The sequence below is a fragment of the Carettochelys insculpta genome, chromosome 2 (assembly GCF_033958435.1).
Source record: "Carettochelys insculpta isolate YL-2023 chromosome 2, ASM3395843v1, whole genome shotgun sequence".
Classification (NCBI taxonomy): domain Eukaryota; kingdom Metazoa; phylum Chordata; order Testudines; family Carettochelyidae; genus Carettochelys; species Carettochelys insculpta.
The window spans coordinates 119,219,324-119,236,537 of NC_134138.1; the positions used below are offsets into that span (position 1 = coordinate 119,219,324).

General features: G+C 43.1%; 1 protein-coding gene across 2 annotated transcripts in view; it reads left to right on the forward strand.

The window, feature by feature from the left end:
• Positions 1 to 1,203: 1,203 nt before the first annotated feature.
• DEK (DEK proto-oncogene) overlaps positions 1,204 to 17,214 on the forward strand; it is a 36,252-nt gene continuing 20,241 nt past the window's right edge. The window contains exons 1-4 of one of the 2 annotated variants that reach the window (XM_074987598.1): positions 1,204 to 1,382; positions 7,379 to 7,519; positions 10,217 to 10,318; positions 10,892 to 11,001. In XM_074987598.1, the coding sequence (XP_074843699.1) occupies positions 7,390 to 7,519; positions 10,217 to 10,318; positions 10,892 to 11,001 (342 nt within the window). In that variant the 5' untranslated portion in view covers positions 1,204 to 1,382; positions 7,379 to 7,389. Of the gene's footprint in view, positions 1,383 to 1,715; positions 1,957 to 7,378; positions 7,520 to 10,216; positions 10,319 to 10,891; positions 11,002 to 17,214 lie in introns of those variants that run through there. The other variant, XM_074987599.1, reaches the window with a different exon arrangement.

Consider the following 17,214-nt stretch of genomic DNA (forward strand, 5'->3'; position numbering starts at 1 on the left):
ACTATTGGATGGAGATGTGCAAGAGACACATTGGGGGTGTGTATACACTTGCATTCCTCTTTCGAAAGAGGTATGCCAATTAGGTAATTCAAAAATGCAAATACAGCATAAATTTGTATGTTTGGAACCTCATTTGCATATTCTAATTTCAAAAGAGCTTCTTTCGAAAGGAGAAAACCAATGTAACTGCTACTCTTTCGAAAGTAAACCCCATCTTCGAAAGAATCTTTCTTCCCATTAAATAAGGTAAGGATTCTTTCGAAGATGGGTTTACTTTCAAAAGAGCAGCATCTACACTGGCTTTCTTCTTTTGAAAAATCTTTCGAAATTAGAATATGCAAATAAGGTGTCAACTATGCAAATTTATGCCACTTTGCATTTTCAATTTGCCTCATTTGCGCACCGGTTTCAAAAGAGGAATGCAAGTGTAGATGCACTTTGGGTGTGTCTACACAAGCCCCTTACTTTTGGAAGGGGCATGTTAATGAGGGAATTCAGAAGATGCTAATGAGGCGCTTCATGAATATGCAACACCTTATTACCATAATGGCAGCCAGGGCAATTCGAAAGCGCCCCTTTGGAATAACGCGTTGCCTGTGTAGCCGGGAGCCTTTTGAAACCACTCCCAGGATGTGAAAGCCCCTTCTTCCCAAAACAAACAGGAAGAGGGAGCTTTCGATGTCCTGAGGGTCGCTTCGAAAGGCCCCCGGCTACACGGGCGCCATGCCCTCGGAAAGGCACTTTCCAATCGCCCTGGCTGCTATTATGCTAATGAGGCACTGCATATTCATAACAGCGCCTCATTAGCATCTTCCGATGTCTCTCGTTAACATGCTCCTAGCGAAAGGAGGGGGCTTGTGTAGACACACCCCTCCTGCGCGGTGGGACCCAACATTCCTCCACCCGGGACTCACCGGGGGCTCGACATACACAGCTGCACTTCCCTCGCGCCCCTGCGAACGCGTGACAGGTGGGGAAGAGGAGCCCCAGACACGCCACGCCACGCCACCCCCCTCCGCATCCTCCCCGGCAAGCGCCGCGCGCCGCTGCCTCCCGCCCATTGTTACCCCCTCCCCTTTCGTGCGCGCGCCCGCCTTTCGCTCGCCACACGCCCCCCAGCCGCGACGTGGGTTCTGGGCTGTGATTGGCCGCCGCCTTCCCGCTCCCTCCCCCCACTCCGAGAACCCGCCATTTTGAAAACCGTGTTGATTCCGGCTGGGGGCGGGGGAGAGTGTGAGTGCGAGAGTGAGACGCGGAGCGCGTGCCTGTCCCCGCCCCCATCCCGGTAACTGTCGCCTCCAGCCGCCGCTCACGCGGCCGAGGAGGAGGAGCAGGAGCAGGAGCAGGAGCAGCGGGACCCCGCCGGGCAGCGCCGAGCCGAGGTGGGTGGCTCGCGACTCCGGTGGGGGCACGGCGGCCACCATGAGCCCCGGGCGAAAGGTTTCCGGGGCGGGAGGCCTGTAGGAGCCCCGGGTGCTTGGCGTGGGCGGAGCCAGTCCTACTGTCCGGCCCTGCGGGGACCGAGCGCAGCCAGGCCTGCTCCCTACGCGGGAGCCTGGCGGGGCCGGGCGGCGAACGGAGCCGGGCCCCGCCTGAGCCCCCTGCCCCCCCCGCGCTCCGGGTCCCTTGTGTTCCCCGCCTGGCGGGCTTCCCGCGGCCCGGCCCCTGCGCTCCTCCGCAGCGCCCGGGTCGCCGCGCCGCCATCCCGCCTTGAGGCGGGGCGGGGACTCAGTCCGGCTGCACACAAGCTGCAGCCGCCACCGCTCGTTGGCGGGACGCGTGGCTGATTCGCCCATCCCCGGACCTTGGTAGCAGGCTAGAGCCGAGCCCCGGAGGATCAGGAAAACAACCTTCAGCGGCTCGGGTGGCGCGAGGGGGCAGAGCTGGGCGCATCTTTGAGTGGGGGAAACAAACCGAACACTTGGCGGTGGCCCCGAGGAGCGCCTTAGAGCCCAGGTCGTTTCCTTCTTCTTTTTAGCGTCGTAGTAACAGCACAAGTAGTTGGAAAAAGTTTCCCCCGAATGTGCCCATTAGCCGTCTCGTTTGGCAACTCTCAGGTCACATAAACCAGGAGTTGGGGAACTGCTATTGTGAGGGAATGGTTCTCAACCTTTTCAGGCTACTGTACCGCTTTCAGGGGTCTGATTTTTATCTTCCCTGCCCCAGTTTTCATCTCACTCTAGCAGTAACAGAGGGGTAGCCGGGTTAGTCTGTATTCTAGCAAAACAAACCAGCAGTTAGGTAGCACTTTGAAGACGAAGAAGATAACGTATTAGGTGATGAGCTTTGATGAAACAGACCCACTTCTTCAGATCCATTAAGTGGGGTCTGCCTGTTGAAAGCTCATCACCTGATTATTTTGTTAGTCTTTAAAGTATTAAGTGACTGCTGGCTTGTTTCACTTTAAAAGTTCAGGCTTCAGTTTCAGCCCCCTGCAATGTGGCTTCAGCCTTCTGCTCTTGGCCTGGGTGAGTCTAATACTAGCCTTAATGACTCCCCAATAAAACGAACTCGCCCACTGTATTGGAGGCCACCAATATAGCGTACAGAACATGATAGACAAATCATTGACAGAATTTTAGTTTATACTGAGGTCACCAATGGCTTTTTTTATGTAGTTTGCAAATGTAAGCAAATACCTGTATGAGTTAATATATTCCTTGTGATCCCTGTGTACCTTCTGAGAACCAATGTTTTAGAGAATTTGTCTGGATACATTAGTTGAGGTTGATTATAAATTTCTTAATGAAACAGCTGAAGTTTTCTGTAATCTATTTGCTTAAAATTAGAAATAAGAACTAATGTTAGTTTTACATGCCATAGGATTTTGTTTTTTTTTCTTTTTTAATTGTGAGCACTTTTTCTAAGATATAATCACTGAAGTCAGGTGTTCTTCTGTCCCTCTGATAAATAATCATTGCATTACAGTAAAACCTCAATTTAATGGACTAATGGGGAGATGGGTGTCCACTATTCCTGAATGCCCATTAAATGCAAGGGTTTTCTTCCTATCCACTCCTGCTAGGCTCCCCCATCTTCAGTCCCATGCCTCTCAAATTAAAAAAAAAAAAAAATGGGGGGGTGGGGGGCCTACCACTCACCAGAGCTGCTGCCACTGGAGGAACCACTGGACCCTGTTGCCCATGGCTGGAGGGACTACTGCATGATCTGGAGGATCCACCACTGAAGCTGCCGCACACTTCTCCCACCAGAGGTGGGATGCCTGTGCAAGTGCCAGTGTGCCCATATGCGCTCCCCACACCTGGTGGGAGGAGTGCATGGCAGCTCTGACAGAGGAGATGGGGATTCTTCCATGCTGTGGCAGTGGTAAGTCTCAACTTTTTGGGGAGCAGGGAGACGATTTTACCTACACCATTGGACTTTGGGAACAACAGGATGGGAGTCCATTGTTCCCAAAGCCCACTAAATTGAGGTCCATAAAATCAAGGGTTTACTATACTGTCTTTGAAGAAATCTCTTGTCTATCACTTCATTCACCAAAACTAGATTTTTAACTTCAGAGACAAATTTGAGCCATTTTAACTATTGCTATTAAGCAAGACTTCTTAAATTAAAAAAATAATAATAATCTTCTATTAATCTTCTAATTTATTAATATTCTAATAATCTTCTAAAAATACATAATCTTCTATGGATTTTTATGGCTAGAAGGATCAGCCTGTATCATATACTTATGGCCTTTTGTATACAACAGGTGCTGTGTAGGGTTCCCTTTTTCCAAAAGGAGTATGTACTCCTCTTAAGTTTTTTTTGATCATATAGGCCATTTCTATACAAGCCTCTTGTTCCGGAAGCAGCATGCTAATGAAGAGCCTGGAAAATTCTAATGTGGCATTTATGTAAATTTTGGCACTTCATTAGCATATGGTCACATGATTTGGAGTTCAGAAGAAGCTCTTCCTGACTCCAAAATAGCTGTGTGGCAGAGTGGCCCTTGGGGATCTCCCGGAAGGAAATTCTCCTTCCAGAAGCTCCATCTTCCTGAAAATTTTCAATGACATATTTAGAAATGGCCATACTGTATAAATGTGTATTTGTGTATAATAAACTTATATCAACGTGTATGTTTGATCAAATGCGGAAGTAGAAAATGCCCTATTTAAAGTGTGGCATAATATAGTTTGTGAGATTTTAAACCCTTGTATTCTCTAACTTTTGATATTTTATCAGAACTATTAAGCTGTGTTGTGTTAATATTGCTTTTAGTAGATATGGGTGTATAGCTCATGGTGCAGAGTGGCACCTTCATGTCTGGAAGGATTTGATAACTAAAACTTTAAACTGAACTGTTCTTTAGTGGCGTGTTTGCATGCACACACAAAATAATCAGACTTGCATTAGGAGCATGCAGGAAATTGTTCATGTTCAGTTTGTTTTTACAGTAGGGCTGTTGATTAAACTCAATTTGTGAAATTGTGATTTAAAAATTTCAATTGAGATTATATTGTTTAATAGTGATTAAAAAGGCAGTTGTTAATTTTTGGCTGTTTTCCTACATTTTCAAATTATTGATTTCAATTACAATACAAATGTGCAGTGCTTACTTCCTATTTTTATTCCAAATATTTGCACTGTAATAAAATACTATTTTTCAATTCACTGCAGTCTGTTTTATGAAAGTGCAAGTTACAGTGTAGATTTTGTTACATAACTACACAAACAAAACAGTCTAATACTTTAAAACCTACAAATTCATTCAATCCTACTTCTTGTTAGGCAACTGCTAAGACAAACAAGTTTGTTTACATTTACAGGAAAATAATGCTGCCCCCTTATTTACAGTGTCATCAGAAAGTGAGTACAAGTGTTTGCATAGCACTTCTGTAGCTGCCACTGCAAGGTATTTATGTGCTGGGTATACTCAATGTCCATCTAGCCCTTCGTGCTTCAGCCACAGGTTCAGAGGATGTGTTTTTATGCTGCTGATATTTGTTACATTTAAAAAAAAAAGTGTACATTGTGACTGAATTTGTTGGGGGAGAAATGTGTGCACCGCTCTTTTACCCTCATTCTGCAATATATTTCATATTAGAATAGTCTTGGATGATGACCCAGCGTATCTACATTTTCAGATTACTTTCACTACAGATTCAGTACCTTGTTTATATTTTCAGCGTGAGACTTCTAAATATATCTATAGCACTTAACGCAAGGTTTAAGAATCAGACATGCCTTTTAAAATCTGAGAGGGATGAGGTCTGGAGAGCATACTTTGATATTTTAAGAATAGCCCTCTGGTACGGAACCTACTGAACCAAGACCACCAAAAGAGAAAATCAGCCTGTTGGTGGCAGATGACTCAAACGATGAATGTGAATACACATTGGTCTGCACTGTTTTGTGTTATCAAGCAGAACCCGTTGTTAGGATGGACCCATTCTCTTGAATAGTAGCTGAAGCATACGGGCATGTGAATCTCTAGTGCCTCTGGCATGTAAACATGTTGAGAACCAGCTACAACACTGTTGCTCTCACTTTTGGTTCACATGTAAACAAGAAGCTTTCATGCAAATGGAAACAAGCAAACAAACACTCAGTGCACTTCTAGTCTCTGAAATTTTTGTAGTGTTACAGTTCTGAATGCAGTAATTTTTGTGTATAATTTTACATTTAAGTTCAACTTTCCTGATAGATGATGTACAACAGTGTTTGTATTGAGTGAATTAAAAAAAAACCATTATTTTTACAGTGCAAATATTTATAAAAACATAGAATGAGCTGCATTTTGTATTGTAATTGAAGTCAATATATTTGAAAATGCAGAAAACCCACAAATATTGAAGTGGCATTTTATTAGTACAGGGGTGGGCTAGCTACAGCACATGGGCCAGTTCCAGGTTGCTCTGCTGGGACTCTCAGACAGACTAGCTACCTGCCATAGTCACAAGCTGCTCAAAGCAGCTGGCTGTTCCAGGTGCCTCTTTGGACTGGTGGATGGGTCAGGTGGACTTCAGTTACTGCCCCCCAGCCCAATCACAGCCCTAACTGACATCCAGCCACCAAAGTATTCACCTCCTGGCTGGAGCCAGCAACTGGCACCCCATCTTCCCTTACACACCAACTCCTTGCCCCACATTACCGTCCAGATCCTCTGCACCCACCTCCCCACCCCAGGTCACACCTCCCTCCCAGACCCTACACCCTCATCTATGACTCATCCACAGGTCAGACTTCTCTCCTTCACCCCAATCCCCTGCCTCAGATCTCAATCCCTTCCTTCAACCCAATTCCCTCAGACCCCACACCCTCTCCTGCATCCCAGTCCCCTACCCGTAGACCCCTTCGGTACCCAACCTCTGTCCCATACCCCGCTACCCCTCCATTAGACAAATATGATCCTTGGATCATTTACCAAAATCTTGATATGCCCCCCATCGAAAATTATTGCCCCCCTTGTTTTAGTCTTGAACAGCACAGTTAATCACAATTAATTTAATTGATTGACAGCCCTGATTTTAGACTATTTGATGCTATAAAAGCACTCGGAATCCAAACAATATTGTGACAGGACTTTTATCCAATAATGGTGTCATATGTTTAGACTTAGATAAATTTGAATTTTGATTGCAACTGATATTAACTAGCATTTATCACTGTACACTTGCAAAGAGGTTAAAAAAAGTCCATCAGTAATAATTGAAATTTAAAGGTAGGCAAAGTAAGAAAAATACTGCTTATGAACTTGATAGTTTGATTTACTGTATGTATTTTGACATAGACAGTTTGTATTGGTTTCAAAGCTTTAACTTTTTGAATGTCTGTCAATGATTCTCCCCATTGATAATTTCCCACAACCCAAAATGTTTAAAATAAAGTTTAAAAATGATTTTTTATTTTTTTTTTAAATAAAAGGGAGGCAGAGTCTGGGCCAACCCCCTATCAGTGTCCAAGTCCCCTCCCTTGTTCCGTCCCACACTTTTACCTTCTCCCCAACCAACCAGGTCAGGGATTTCCCCATTGTGGTTGCAACAGCAGTGGGGGGGTTGCCTTCCCAGCCCTCTCTGTTGCCGCCCTCCCACCACACGCGTGCGCACACACCATATGGACTGAGAGACTGGCAGTGGGCGAGGCAGGTGGTACATCAGGGTAGAGCGGCTGACCCTTCCACCACCCCATGGTGAGTGTGAGAGTGGGTTACCCCCTGCTGCTGCCACCACACTCAGCCCCTGGCTCCAGGTAATCATCCAACCTCCTCAACATAGAATGTCTAAGGCAGCCACCAATGGGTCCCTAAAAGCACAGGCCCCGGGGTGGCTGCCCTAGTTCATCCTATGGACGGGACAGCTCTGTTTCTGCCATACTTCTGTAGATTGAAGAAGTTTTAATTAATAGCATTGGCAATTCTCATGTTCCACAGAACCACCCGCCATGTCTTTGTCAAAGGAAGATACAATGTCTGCTGAACAGACAAGTGAGAGGGCACCTGAAACTGAAAACAAAGTTGAGGAAAGTGAGGAGGAAGAGGAGGAGGAGGAGGAGGAAGAGGAGGAAGAAAAAGGTAAGCAATATCCAAAGAAAGGGGATGATTTACAAAAGAAAGTGAATTACACGTCAAAGTATCAGGCTGCTATTCTGCAATAATTCTTTGGAGTAATCAGTGTTCATAGATGACTGATACGTAACTAATTAGAATATTTTTGAGGATGAAGGAGGGCATGGGGGTGTACAGGCAGATATTTTCTGATGTCTAACTTATAAAATTGTTTATTTTATTAAGCTTCATAACTTAATTTTAGGAAATTTCCTTTTTATATGTGACTATATTGACAATAGCTGGGAGAACATCTACATGTAAGACAGTCTCAGTGGATCCTGTTCTTGCAATGGAAGCAAGGATCAAATAGATTCTTACACTTTATCCATATAACGAATGTTATTGTGGCGGGCAGTCCAGAGGTAAGAGATTTCCAGTTGCTATGGACTTGGCAGAGGAGTATACAGTTAGGCAGACTGAGTTGCTCCATGAATGGAGTATTACATTAGTTTCCACTGGATTCCCAGAAGAGAAACTATCAGATGGGACTCCGCTTGGAGGGGGCGGGTTGGAAACCTAAAAAACAAACAAACACGAGAAGACCGCATTAAGGGATGCAGAGAAGGAATGTTCCTGTGTTTCCACTTGCCATTTCTGTGGTATGATACTACTGAGCCTTAGTCAACACCTAATAGTTGCATACTAGTTCCAAGCAATGTTGTCCTCAACTCAGTTGTAGATGGCCAGGACAGTAAACTCTTGATTTAACCGACCCCAATTTAGTGGACGTAGGGAACAACTGACGCCTGCCAGCCGCCCCTGTAACTATTCCTGACGTCCATTTAACCAAGATCCATAAAATCCTAGCCTCTTCCCATCCCCCCTCCTCCCCCCCCCCCCCCCAAAAAAAAAAAAGAGAGGGGACTTATCACCACAGCCTGCAGGAGCTGCTATGCACTTCTCCCACTGGGGTGGGCACATACGTGGGCAGATGGCATTTGTATATGCACCCCACCGCTGGTGGGAGGAGCTTGTGGTGGCGGCTCCTTCAGGCCGCAGCGGGGTTCTTGCTACTGTGTGCAAGGGGCGCCCCCAGCCACAGCGTGGATTTTGCTGCTGTGCATGGTGGGGTCCTCACTGTTGTGCACGGCACACCTTTGGATAGCATTTACAGGAGGGCCCCCAACCATAGTCTCAGGCTCTGGTGGCTCCTCGTGTGGCAGTGGTTCCAGCAACGTTGAGTTGTGGGTATTTTTTGGAGTGAGGGGGCAGTGAACCCTCCAATTTAATGGACTTTGTGCTTTAATGGACACCCTTCTCCCCCCCACCACTCCCATTAGTCCGTTAAAGCAAGGGTTTCCTGTATTAATATAGTCAGACTGAAAAATCAGATCTCGGATACCTTTCAGAACCAGGGCCCCTCATTCCAACACAAAAAAACATTTTTCCTCACTGTTTGTTTCTTGACCCGGTAGAGCTCTGTAGGCATGAGATCTTGAGGGAGTTAGCTTGTATCTTCATTGCGTTTTATAGTCCTTCTACAAGGACTAATGCAAGTGGAATGTTTCTTTACTATGTAGCAAAATGACAAATTAGCAAGTGGATTCTGCAGGAGGAGCAGTAAGTGAAATGACCAGACTTTTTTTTTTTTTTTTTTTTTTTTTAAAAAAAACCAACAATTTCATTTAGAGTGTGACTGTGGTGGCATCTGAAATCTGACAGTTTGGAGCTTTTGCATGTCCCCATCCTGATTGTCCTCCCCCAAATACCATGATGCTCATGTTGAGTGTCTTAAGTGCTTCATGATCAATGTAACTGTCCTGTGGGACTGTATCAGTTCTTAAATGTGGAGGATAACATGGTGCCTCTGAGTTTGACCCTAAATGAGTGTGCTGACCACTAATTATTAAGTGGCATTACCCTGACAGGACAGTGGTAGCTACCAGCAGAGAGACTAACAGACTAGAAGCCCATGTAGGTTGAATGTGTAAGTTCTACTCAGGGGCTGGATAATGAAAAATCTCTGTGTTAGAAAGTAGATGATGATCTAGGTTGGGTTTGAGAGAGGATTTCTGAGCAGGGGAGACAACAAAGAAAATTGTGCTAGGACACCCCGGAAGACACTGACCAAAAAACTTGAGTGATATGGACATTGGAGTGATTTGTTTTCAGATATTTATCCATAAATCGATCACTCTTGTACTCTTTTTTTTTTCTTCTGACTGTTACTGATGTCTGAACTGTTAAACTAGTGCCCATGTGGGTGAATCTCTGAGGAGGGCATGCTTAATGTACAGGAGAGCCTTTGAGGGTCAGCACTAATTCTGTGGAGCTCTATATTAAGAGAATGTACTGGACAGAGTGTACAGTCTGTGGTGTGGCTGGGATGCCACAACCTAATTAAAATAGGATCTCATCAATAGGCTTGTTTGGAGACCTGCATCTAGATCTATTTTTACTATATCAGTGTATGTATAGTTCAGGTCAATCTTCAGCCATTGTGATTTCAGTTAGTTGCAAATCAGTTCTATTAGGTAAATTGTAAGATGTTGCTAGATCAGAGTAGCATGTTACACTAAAATTTCGTACAGTGTCCTTTAGGTTCTTCTCAAGGTATCTGCTATAACATGCATTAGATGTATGGAACTTTTCCTTTTCTCCACATGATAGCAGTGCAATTTGAGTTGTCTTACTATTTGGGAAATGTTATTCTTTTTGCAGAAAAGAGTCTCATTGTTGAAGGGAAAAGAGAGAAGAAAAAAGTAGAAAGATTGACCATGCAGGTGTCCTCGTTACAAAGGGAACCTTTTACAATTGCACCAGGCAAGTTAGTCCACTTATTTTGGAATTATAACTGCTTTAACTAGTAGTGAATAGTGAAACTTCTTAAATTGACTAAGTTGAATTGTTTTTAGATAACTAAGTCACCATAAATCTTAAAAGTAGGGCGTTGATTTCCTTTTACTAAAAGGCTGGCTATTAAAATTATAATAGTGGAAATGTTTTTCTGTAACTATCCATGAACAATGTTGAAAAACTTAAAGCGCATCTTTTTATCTCATCTCAGTCAGGCACATGATTTATTTACCCATCATTTGTGAAAGCAGAGCTGCTGGAATAAAATAACTATGCAAGCCTGTGTAACCCCTATCTGGGTACAGAGCTTCAGGTAATAGAAGAATAATTATAAAGGTGGCTAGCCATTTATTTAATTATGATAGAGTAATCTGTCATTTTGAATTTTTGGACTGTTAGTAAAAGTTTACCCATCTACCTCCTAATACTTCAGTTTTGAAAACTTTGCCAAATTTAAAATAGACACTACAAGTTATAAACAGATTTATCATTTTGAAGAATATGAATGAGAGGCAACAAAACTTGTTTTAACTCTTTCAGGCAAGGGAAAAAAACTTTGTGAAATTGAAAGGATACAGTTTTTTTTGAGTAAGAAGAAAACAGATGAACTCAGAAATCTACACAAACTCCTTTACAACAGGCCAGGCACAGTAAGCCCTTTAAATCCATATTTTGTATCATATTTAACACTTACTTGGTACACTAGACATGTATAGTATATCCTTGCTTTTCCAAGGGATGTGTATCTTTTTAAAAGTTTTATATAGTTATTATGCCTGCATAAAGAATGTTAGCACAGTTGTCTCTATTATGTGACACTTTCATACAACAGCTAAAGGGAGGACACTATTCAAAACAAAAACCTCATCTCCCCCCGCAAATATGTTTGAAAAGCCATAAAAAGCTGGCAGACCTTGGGTAAATGTAGTACCTGAAATGATGTTAACTTGCCTTTTGAGGCTGATAACAATTCAAGCTGATGACTCTTTTTAAAATGTCATTTACAATACTAATCTATTTGAAGGATAAAATACAAAACTAAAATTTAATTTGAAAAAATATTTGCTAGTGCAGGAAATGGTCCAAATGATCTGAACTTTATTAATAGTAAATCTTTCTCAACCATTTATTTGTCAATGATCATACGTTGTTTTAAGGTGGCGGTGGAGGAACTTAGGTCATGGCTCGTGTTGTGAGGAGCATCCAAATAACCTAAGAAGGCAGTTTAAGCTAATATTTTAGAAATAATTAAATACAGATGTTGTGAAATATTGAAGAGACATGTTCTCAAGCCTTGTACTTTAGGAGAATTTTTGTAGATTTCCTGTTATAGCTAATACTGGATCAGCTTCATTGATGTTAACAATGTTGAGGAAGCTCTACTGAGGACAAGATGCTGTAGTTTTAAGTATGCTGTTTGCTGGTGCTGCTTCAAATGCATGTTGATGACCAACTGTTTAAAATACTAGCTTCTGGGAGAAAGTAGAGCTCTCAAGGTTGTAACCAATGGTGGAACAGGACTGGTATTAGCAATAATGGGAGATATTGCAGAAATTCCTTAGTGAAGACAAAGATACTGATGGAAGTTTTAAAGTCAAACTCAGTGCTGTTCTAAAAGGCAAAAATGTATATGAAAATATACTGTGGTAAGGCTAGTCTCCTTCCTGGGCTCTGGGCCTCTGTTCAGTCTACTAGCCCCATGGCCAGGATGCCACTGTCCTTGAGGTGGGGGTGGGGGTGGTGGTCTGTGGGGAATCTGGGCCCCACCCACTCATTCCGGGTTCCATTCCAGGGACCTTCTGGCAGCTACTGTTGGGAAAGGGCTCCCCTCGCCATGGGCACTGCAGCTCTTCTCCCTGGGCCACTTCCCCAGATGACTTCTCTCCTCTCTCTCCCCCTGCCCCTCCCCCCCCCCCCCCCCCAGTACCTCCTCCAGGTGGTAGCAGCAGAGCCACCTGGATAGGAGCCTTAGCCCTTTGCTGCCAAGTACTCCTTCCCTCCTCTGCTGTTTCTAGAAAACTCTCCTTGCTTCTCTCCACTTGCCTCCTATACTCTCCTCTCCCACTGGGCAAATGGGTTTTTAAAGGCAGTCTTAAATGGGACCAGTTGGCCCCAATTGACCCAGGGCAGCTTCCTCCTCAGCTGTGCTCCCACTCTGCTTGTTTGCCAGCCCTGCTTTTCCCTCTTACACTCACCCCCTGCCTTACCGTGACACAATACATGAAGCCAGGAATCTAAACATAATGTCTAAACAGTACATTCATTAACATAACATAAAACTAAGAGTTAAGGTTGCTTGGTTTGTCATCCCTTGTAGAACATGGAGTTGAGCAAATTCCAGCTACAGAAAACCAGGAAATGCAAAGTTTATGGTTGCCGAAGCCACCTTAACTCTACCTTCTCTCAGAAGTGTCACGGTCTCTGCCCTACTAACTTTGCTTGAATTTGCCAACTCCATAGCTGTTGAAATATATAAGTTCTTCACCATTTTTTACATCCTATTCACTTTCCACCATGGATTTCCATCTAACACTTTTAAAGCATAAAAAGTGGGTTTGGGAGAGGTTGCCCATTTCCTCTTCCATTTGGTTCTCTGGAACTGGTAGAACTCAATGAGATTTATTTGTATAATCTGGAAAAGGGGTCAGTGTGTTAGGAATACCTATACTGAATGATGGAGGCATTAGTTGGGTCTGCTTGGTAAAAAACTGTAATATGGAGGTGTTTGTGCAATACTTTATGGTTCGTGGCAAAGCTGTGATTATATGAGGCACTCTGAATTTTTCCCTGTCTGTGTGAGCAAAGAAAAGAATTGTATGTACACCTTTAGGCTCCAATATGCATCATTTCAGTGAAGAATTGTGTTGTCAGTAGTAGGGTGCATATTTCTTATTACAAAGGATATTTTCAGCCATTTGGTCGGTTATGAAAAGATCATAATGCTTTAATGATCACGGGATGGAGGGTTGAAGTGGGCTTTGAAAGGCCTTGTGCAGAGGTAGGACTAACTAGACCCTCGACTGTCCCTGATAGGGGTTTGTCCAACCTTTTCTTTAAAAATTCTCCAATGATGGGGATTCCAGCACCTCCTTTGAAGCCTATTCCAGAAGTTACCTGTGCTTAAAATTAGGTTTTTCCAAATAACTAACCCAAATTTATATTGCTTGGGTTTCAACCTGTTACTACTTGTTTTACCTTTCAGTGGGTATAGAAAATGACTGATCAGGCCTCTTTATGATAGCTCTATATATTTGAAGACTGTTTATCAGGTCCCCTCAGTTTCTTCTCAAGATTAAACATGCCTGTTTTTATCTTTCTTCATAAATCATGTTTTGTAAACTTATCATTTTTGTTACTCTCCTCTGGAAACAATTATCTCCTGTGAGGTGTGGAGCCCAGAATTGGATAAATTAGTCTAGTTGAGGTCTTATCTGTGCCAAGCAGAGGAGGACCTGTTTCTCCTCTCTTATGTACAACATTCTTGTTAATTACTCCAGGGGACATTCTACACCAAAACATTTACATACAGTATCTTAAAATTCTGCAGTTTTTATTAGTCAAAGTAACACTATAATCATGCCAGTTTCAATTATTTTCTTAATTTATTTCAAAATACCCATCAACAAGGATGTCTGTAACAGATACACACAGATTCTCCCGGGAGCAGAGTTGTGAAACCCCTATGATGGGTCTGCAACCCAAATAGCGAGAAGAGCCGTTTTTTTCAAATTCAGTTACAAAATCAATACTTAACGCTGCAATGCACGTGAATGTGAGACACTCCATTAATAAATATCAAACTGTACTTTTTGTCACGCCTGTTTTAAGAACAGTGCAGACACAATGATTTATACCTGTTAGAAAGTTAATCCCCATCTCCACGCTTTTACCCACCTCAGCCTCCAAATCCACCTCCCTATCCCCAGGCTTTACCCCCATCCCTCAAAACTCTCCCATCCCCAGGCTTAACCCCTCTCAACTCTAAATCCATGCCTCTCCTCCGTCCCCAGGATTAATTTGCCTGACAATGAGCTCCATGCACTGTTCCTGCTCCTCCACGATTGGCCCATCCCCTGCTGCTCCACCCTGCCTCCTCTTTCTCAGTGTGGTTGCACATCTCTGGCGGGGGCAGGCTTGGCTGCCCCTACCCCTAGCTCTCCTGCAGGCTTAGACTTCTCCCATGTGCAGCACAGGTGGTGCCCTGTCCTGCCAGCTTTGTCCTCTGGAGCTCCCTGCCATGCTGTGGCTTTCTTCTCCAGAGCTTCCTGCCATGTCTGACTACTCAGCAGGTTTGGAGGCTGCCACCACTTAAACAAAAACTAAATTTCATTGGTCTAAAGGTGGACAACTCAATTTATGTTGTTTTTTGTTTGATTGTTTAAGAGGTGGCATCCTCCAGATCCACAAGAGGAGTCAGCAGTGGCAGAGCTCGGAGCCACAAGTGGCTCCTTAAAGAGCTGCATGCAGCTTCAGAGCCGCAGGTTGCCAAACCCTGCCCTGTGAAACCTGGTTCTTCTCTGCCTGCCTGTGCCCCTGCCCCTGAAGCCAATGAGGCAGATATCCCATGGCTGCTTCCCCCAGGACCCACCTATAAGGGACCCTTATAGCCAACATACCCAAACCCCTTTCCCTCTGCAGGAGTCTGGCCACAGGACCAAACCCATGCCCAGCTACCTGCACCACCTTTTCCTCTCCCCTTAGAGCCCAGTTATCATTGGACTGTGTCAAAAGACTTAATAAAATTGATTTTTTTTTTTTGTTTCCAGCTTCTCCCTGCTCTCCTGTCCATTAGGCTGGTAACTTGTTAAAATAGGTAATTAGGTTGGGTTTGACATGATTGTTTTTCTGGACAGATCTTAATAGTGTGATCATCTAAGTAATCAGTTAGGCTGACTGCTCAGTAATTCCCAGGGTCCTCCTTGTTCCCCTTTTTAAAGATATGTCAATATAAGTTTTGATTTTTCTCTAGTTGCCTGGGTTATACTTCATGACCTCTTGAAGATAACTCTTAATGGTTCTAAGATTGATTCAGGTAGTTCCTAAAGTACCCTATGATGTTTATCCAGTCCTGCCGAATTGAATACATCTAATTTATACAAAAATATAGTTTTAAAACTTGCTATTTCCCTATTTTGACTTGTGTTCCTTTTTTATGATGTTTCCTGGGGAGGTGGAGGAGACCCTGGCTTATAAGGCATCTGCACTTGGTGTGAGGAAGCCTTGTCTGCCTTCTGGGGATCAGCTCCCCAACTGTATTATCTGCAGGCAACAAAGGTACATCTATATAGGCTTACAGAAGCCTTGCTGCCCTTTTACATGTTAGCAGTTGGCAGTCTCCAATCCTAATCCACTGGACACTAATACAGCATTGATGCTTGCAAAGAACACCACAACCCACCTTAAGTTACATCTTATATCACTCTCTTTTAAGACGTACAGCATGTGGATAATTATATAGTGAAGCCTAGTAAAGTTTACTTAACAAAATATAGAAATTAGAGTGATGGCATGAATAAATATTGGACTCAAAGGGTTAACTATAAAATTGTAACACATCTTAGAACTTAGACTTTTTTTGTGTGACTAGATACTTGTGTGTCTTAAAGCAGTGCTCATCTCAAAACCCTAGTGTTTTATAGCAGGTCCTTCATGAGTCAAACATACTGTCAGCTAGCTTGCAAGGTGAAAGATTCTGGGTGTCTGCACCAATGTACCCTTTAGTCTTTCCATCCATTTGCTGATTCAAGTCTGAAATTGCAGTTTCTTTGGTTACTTTGTCTATCTTCTGAAACCAGAAGTTGTCACTAGTACTTTACAAGAATTTACTGACTATTGGGTGGGTGGATTTTTTTTCCTTATTCTGATTCTGGGTAGTTTTGCATTTCCTATTGTCTGATCTTATGGGGTTTTTTGGATATTTTTGTTGTTTTGCTATAGAAATGCCTTGTAGACTTCCTTTTCCTGTTTTGAGATTCTGCGCTTGACCTCTGCTGTTGGTTCACCCATATTTTTTCCCCATTTATCTTTAGAGCCCTGCAAATCCCTAGGTATCCACATCCATAGATTTTTACAGATGTGGATACAAACTTTGTATTTAGGACCCTGAAAAATTTCAGACATTCACATGATGCAGGTATCGGCAGATCATTTTTGCAGGATCCTAATTTTGTATCTGTGCAGGGTTCTATTTATCTTCACACGGACACTTTCAACTGGTCTGCCTCTCACCTTCTGAACATCAGAACAAGTATACGTATAATGCAAAAGCATGTCTCTTTACCTGCCTGTCCTTCCTGAACAATATGTACTCTATACAAATGATCTAAAGTAAACTCTTTCATATCAGGCAGCCCCGGGGCTGGGAGGTTGCTGGATATTCATATATTCTAGATAATAGAAAGGTATATGTAGCAGTGTATAACATAAAGAAAAACAAAATTAGATATGAAGAAACATATGTATGCAGAGTACTCTATTTACCAACAACAGTATTATTGTACACTGTAAACTTACTTGTATTTACTCTCTCTAGACTGTACTTATGGAAAACATAACTAATATTTACTAATGGTTAAAATGCCGGTTATTTGAAAGTTCTAGATAATAGAATATGAAAGAGTTTACTGTACTATGAGATTGATCCCTCAGGTCTCTGTGATGGCAGTTAAGTCATGATTAAGTGGAAGTGTTGGTTGAGATGGTATCCTATGAGTAATGATATGTTTGTCTTTGAGGTGAGAGATCTGATTCCCAGCTCGTGTAGATCTACTCAGACTAGTAAGCTAAAAATGTCAGCATAACTGTAATAGCACAGGTGGCTGATAGAGATAGCAGCCCAAGGGTACACATCTGGATGGGTTTGT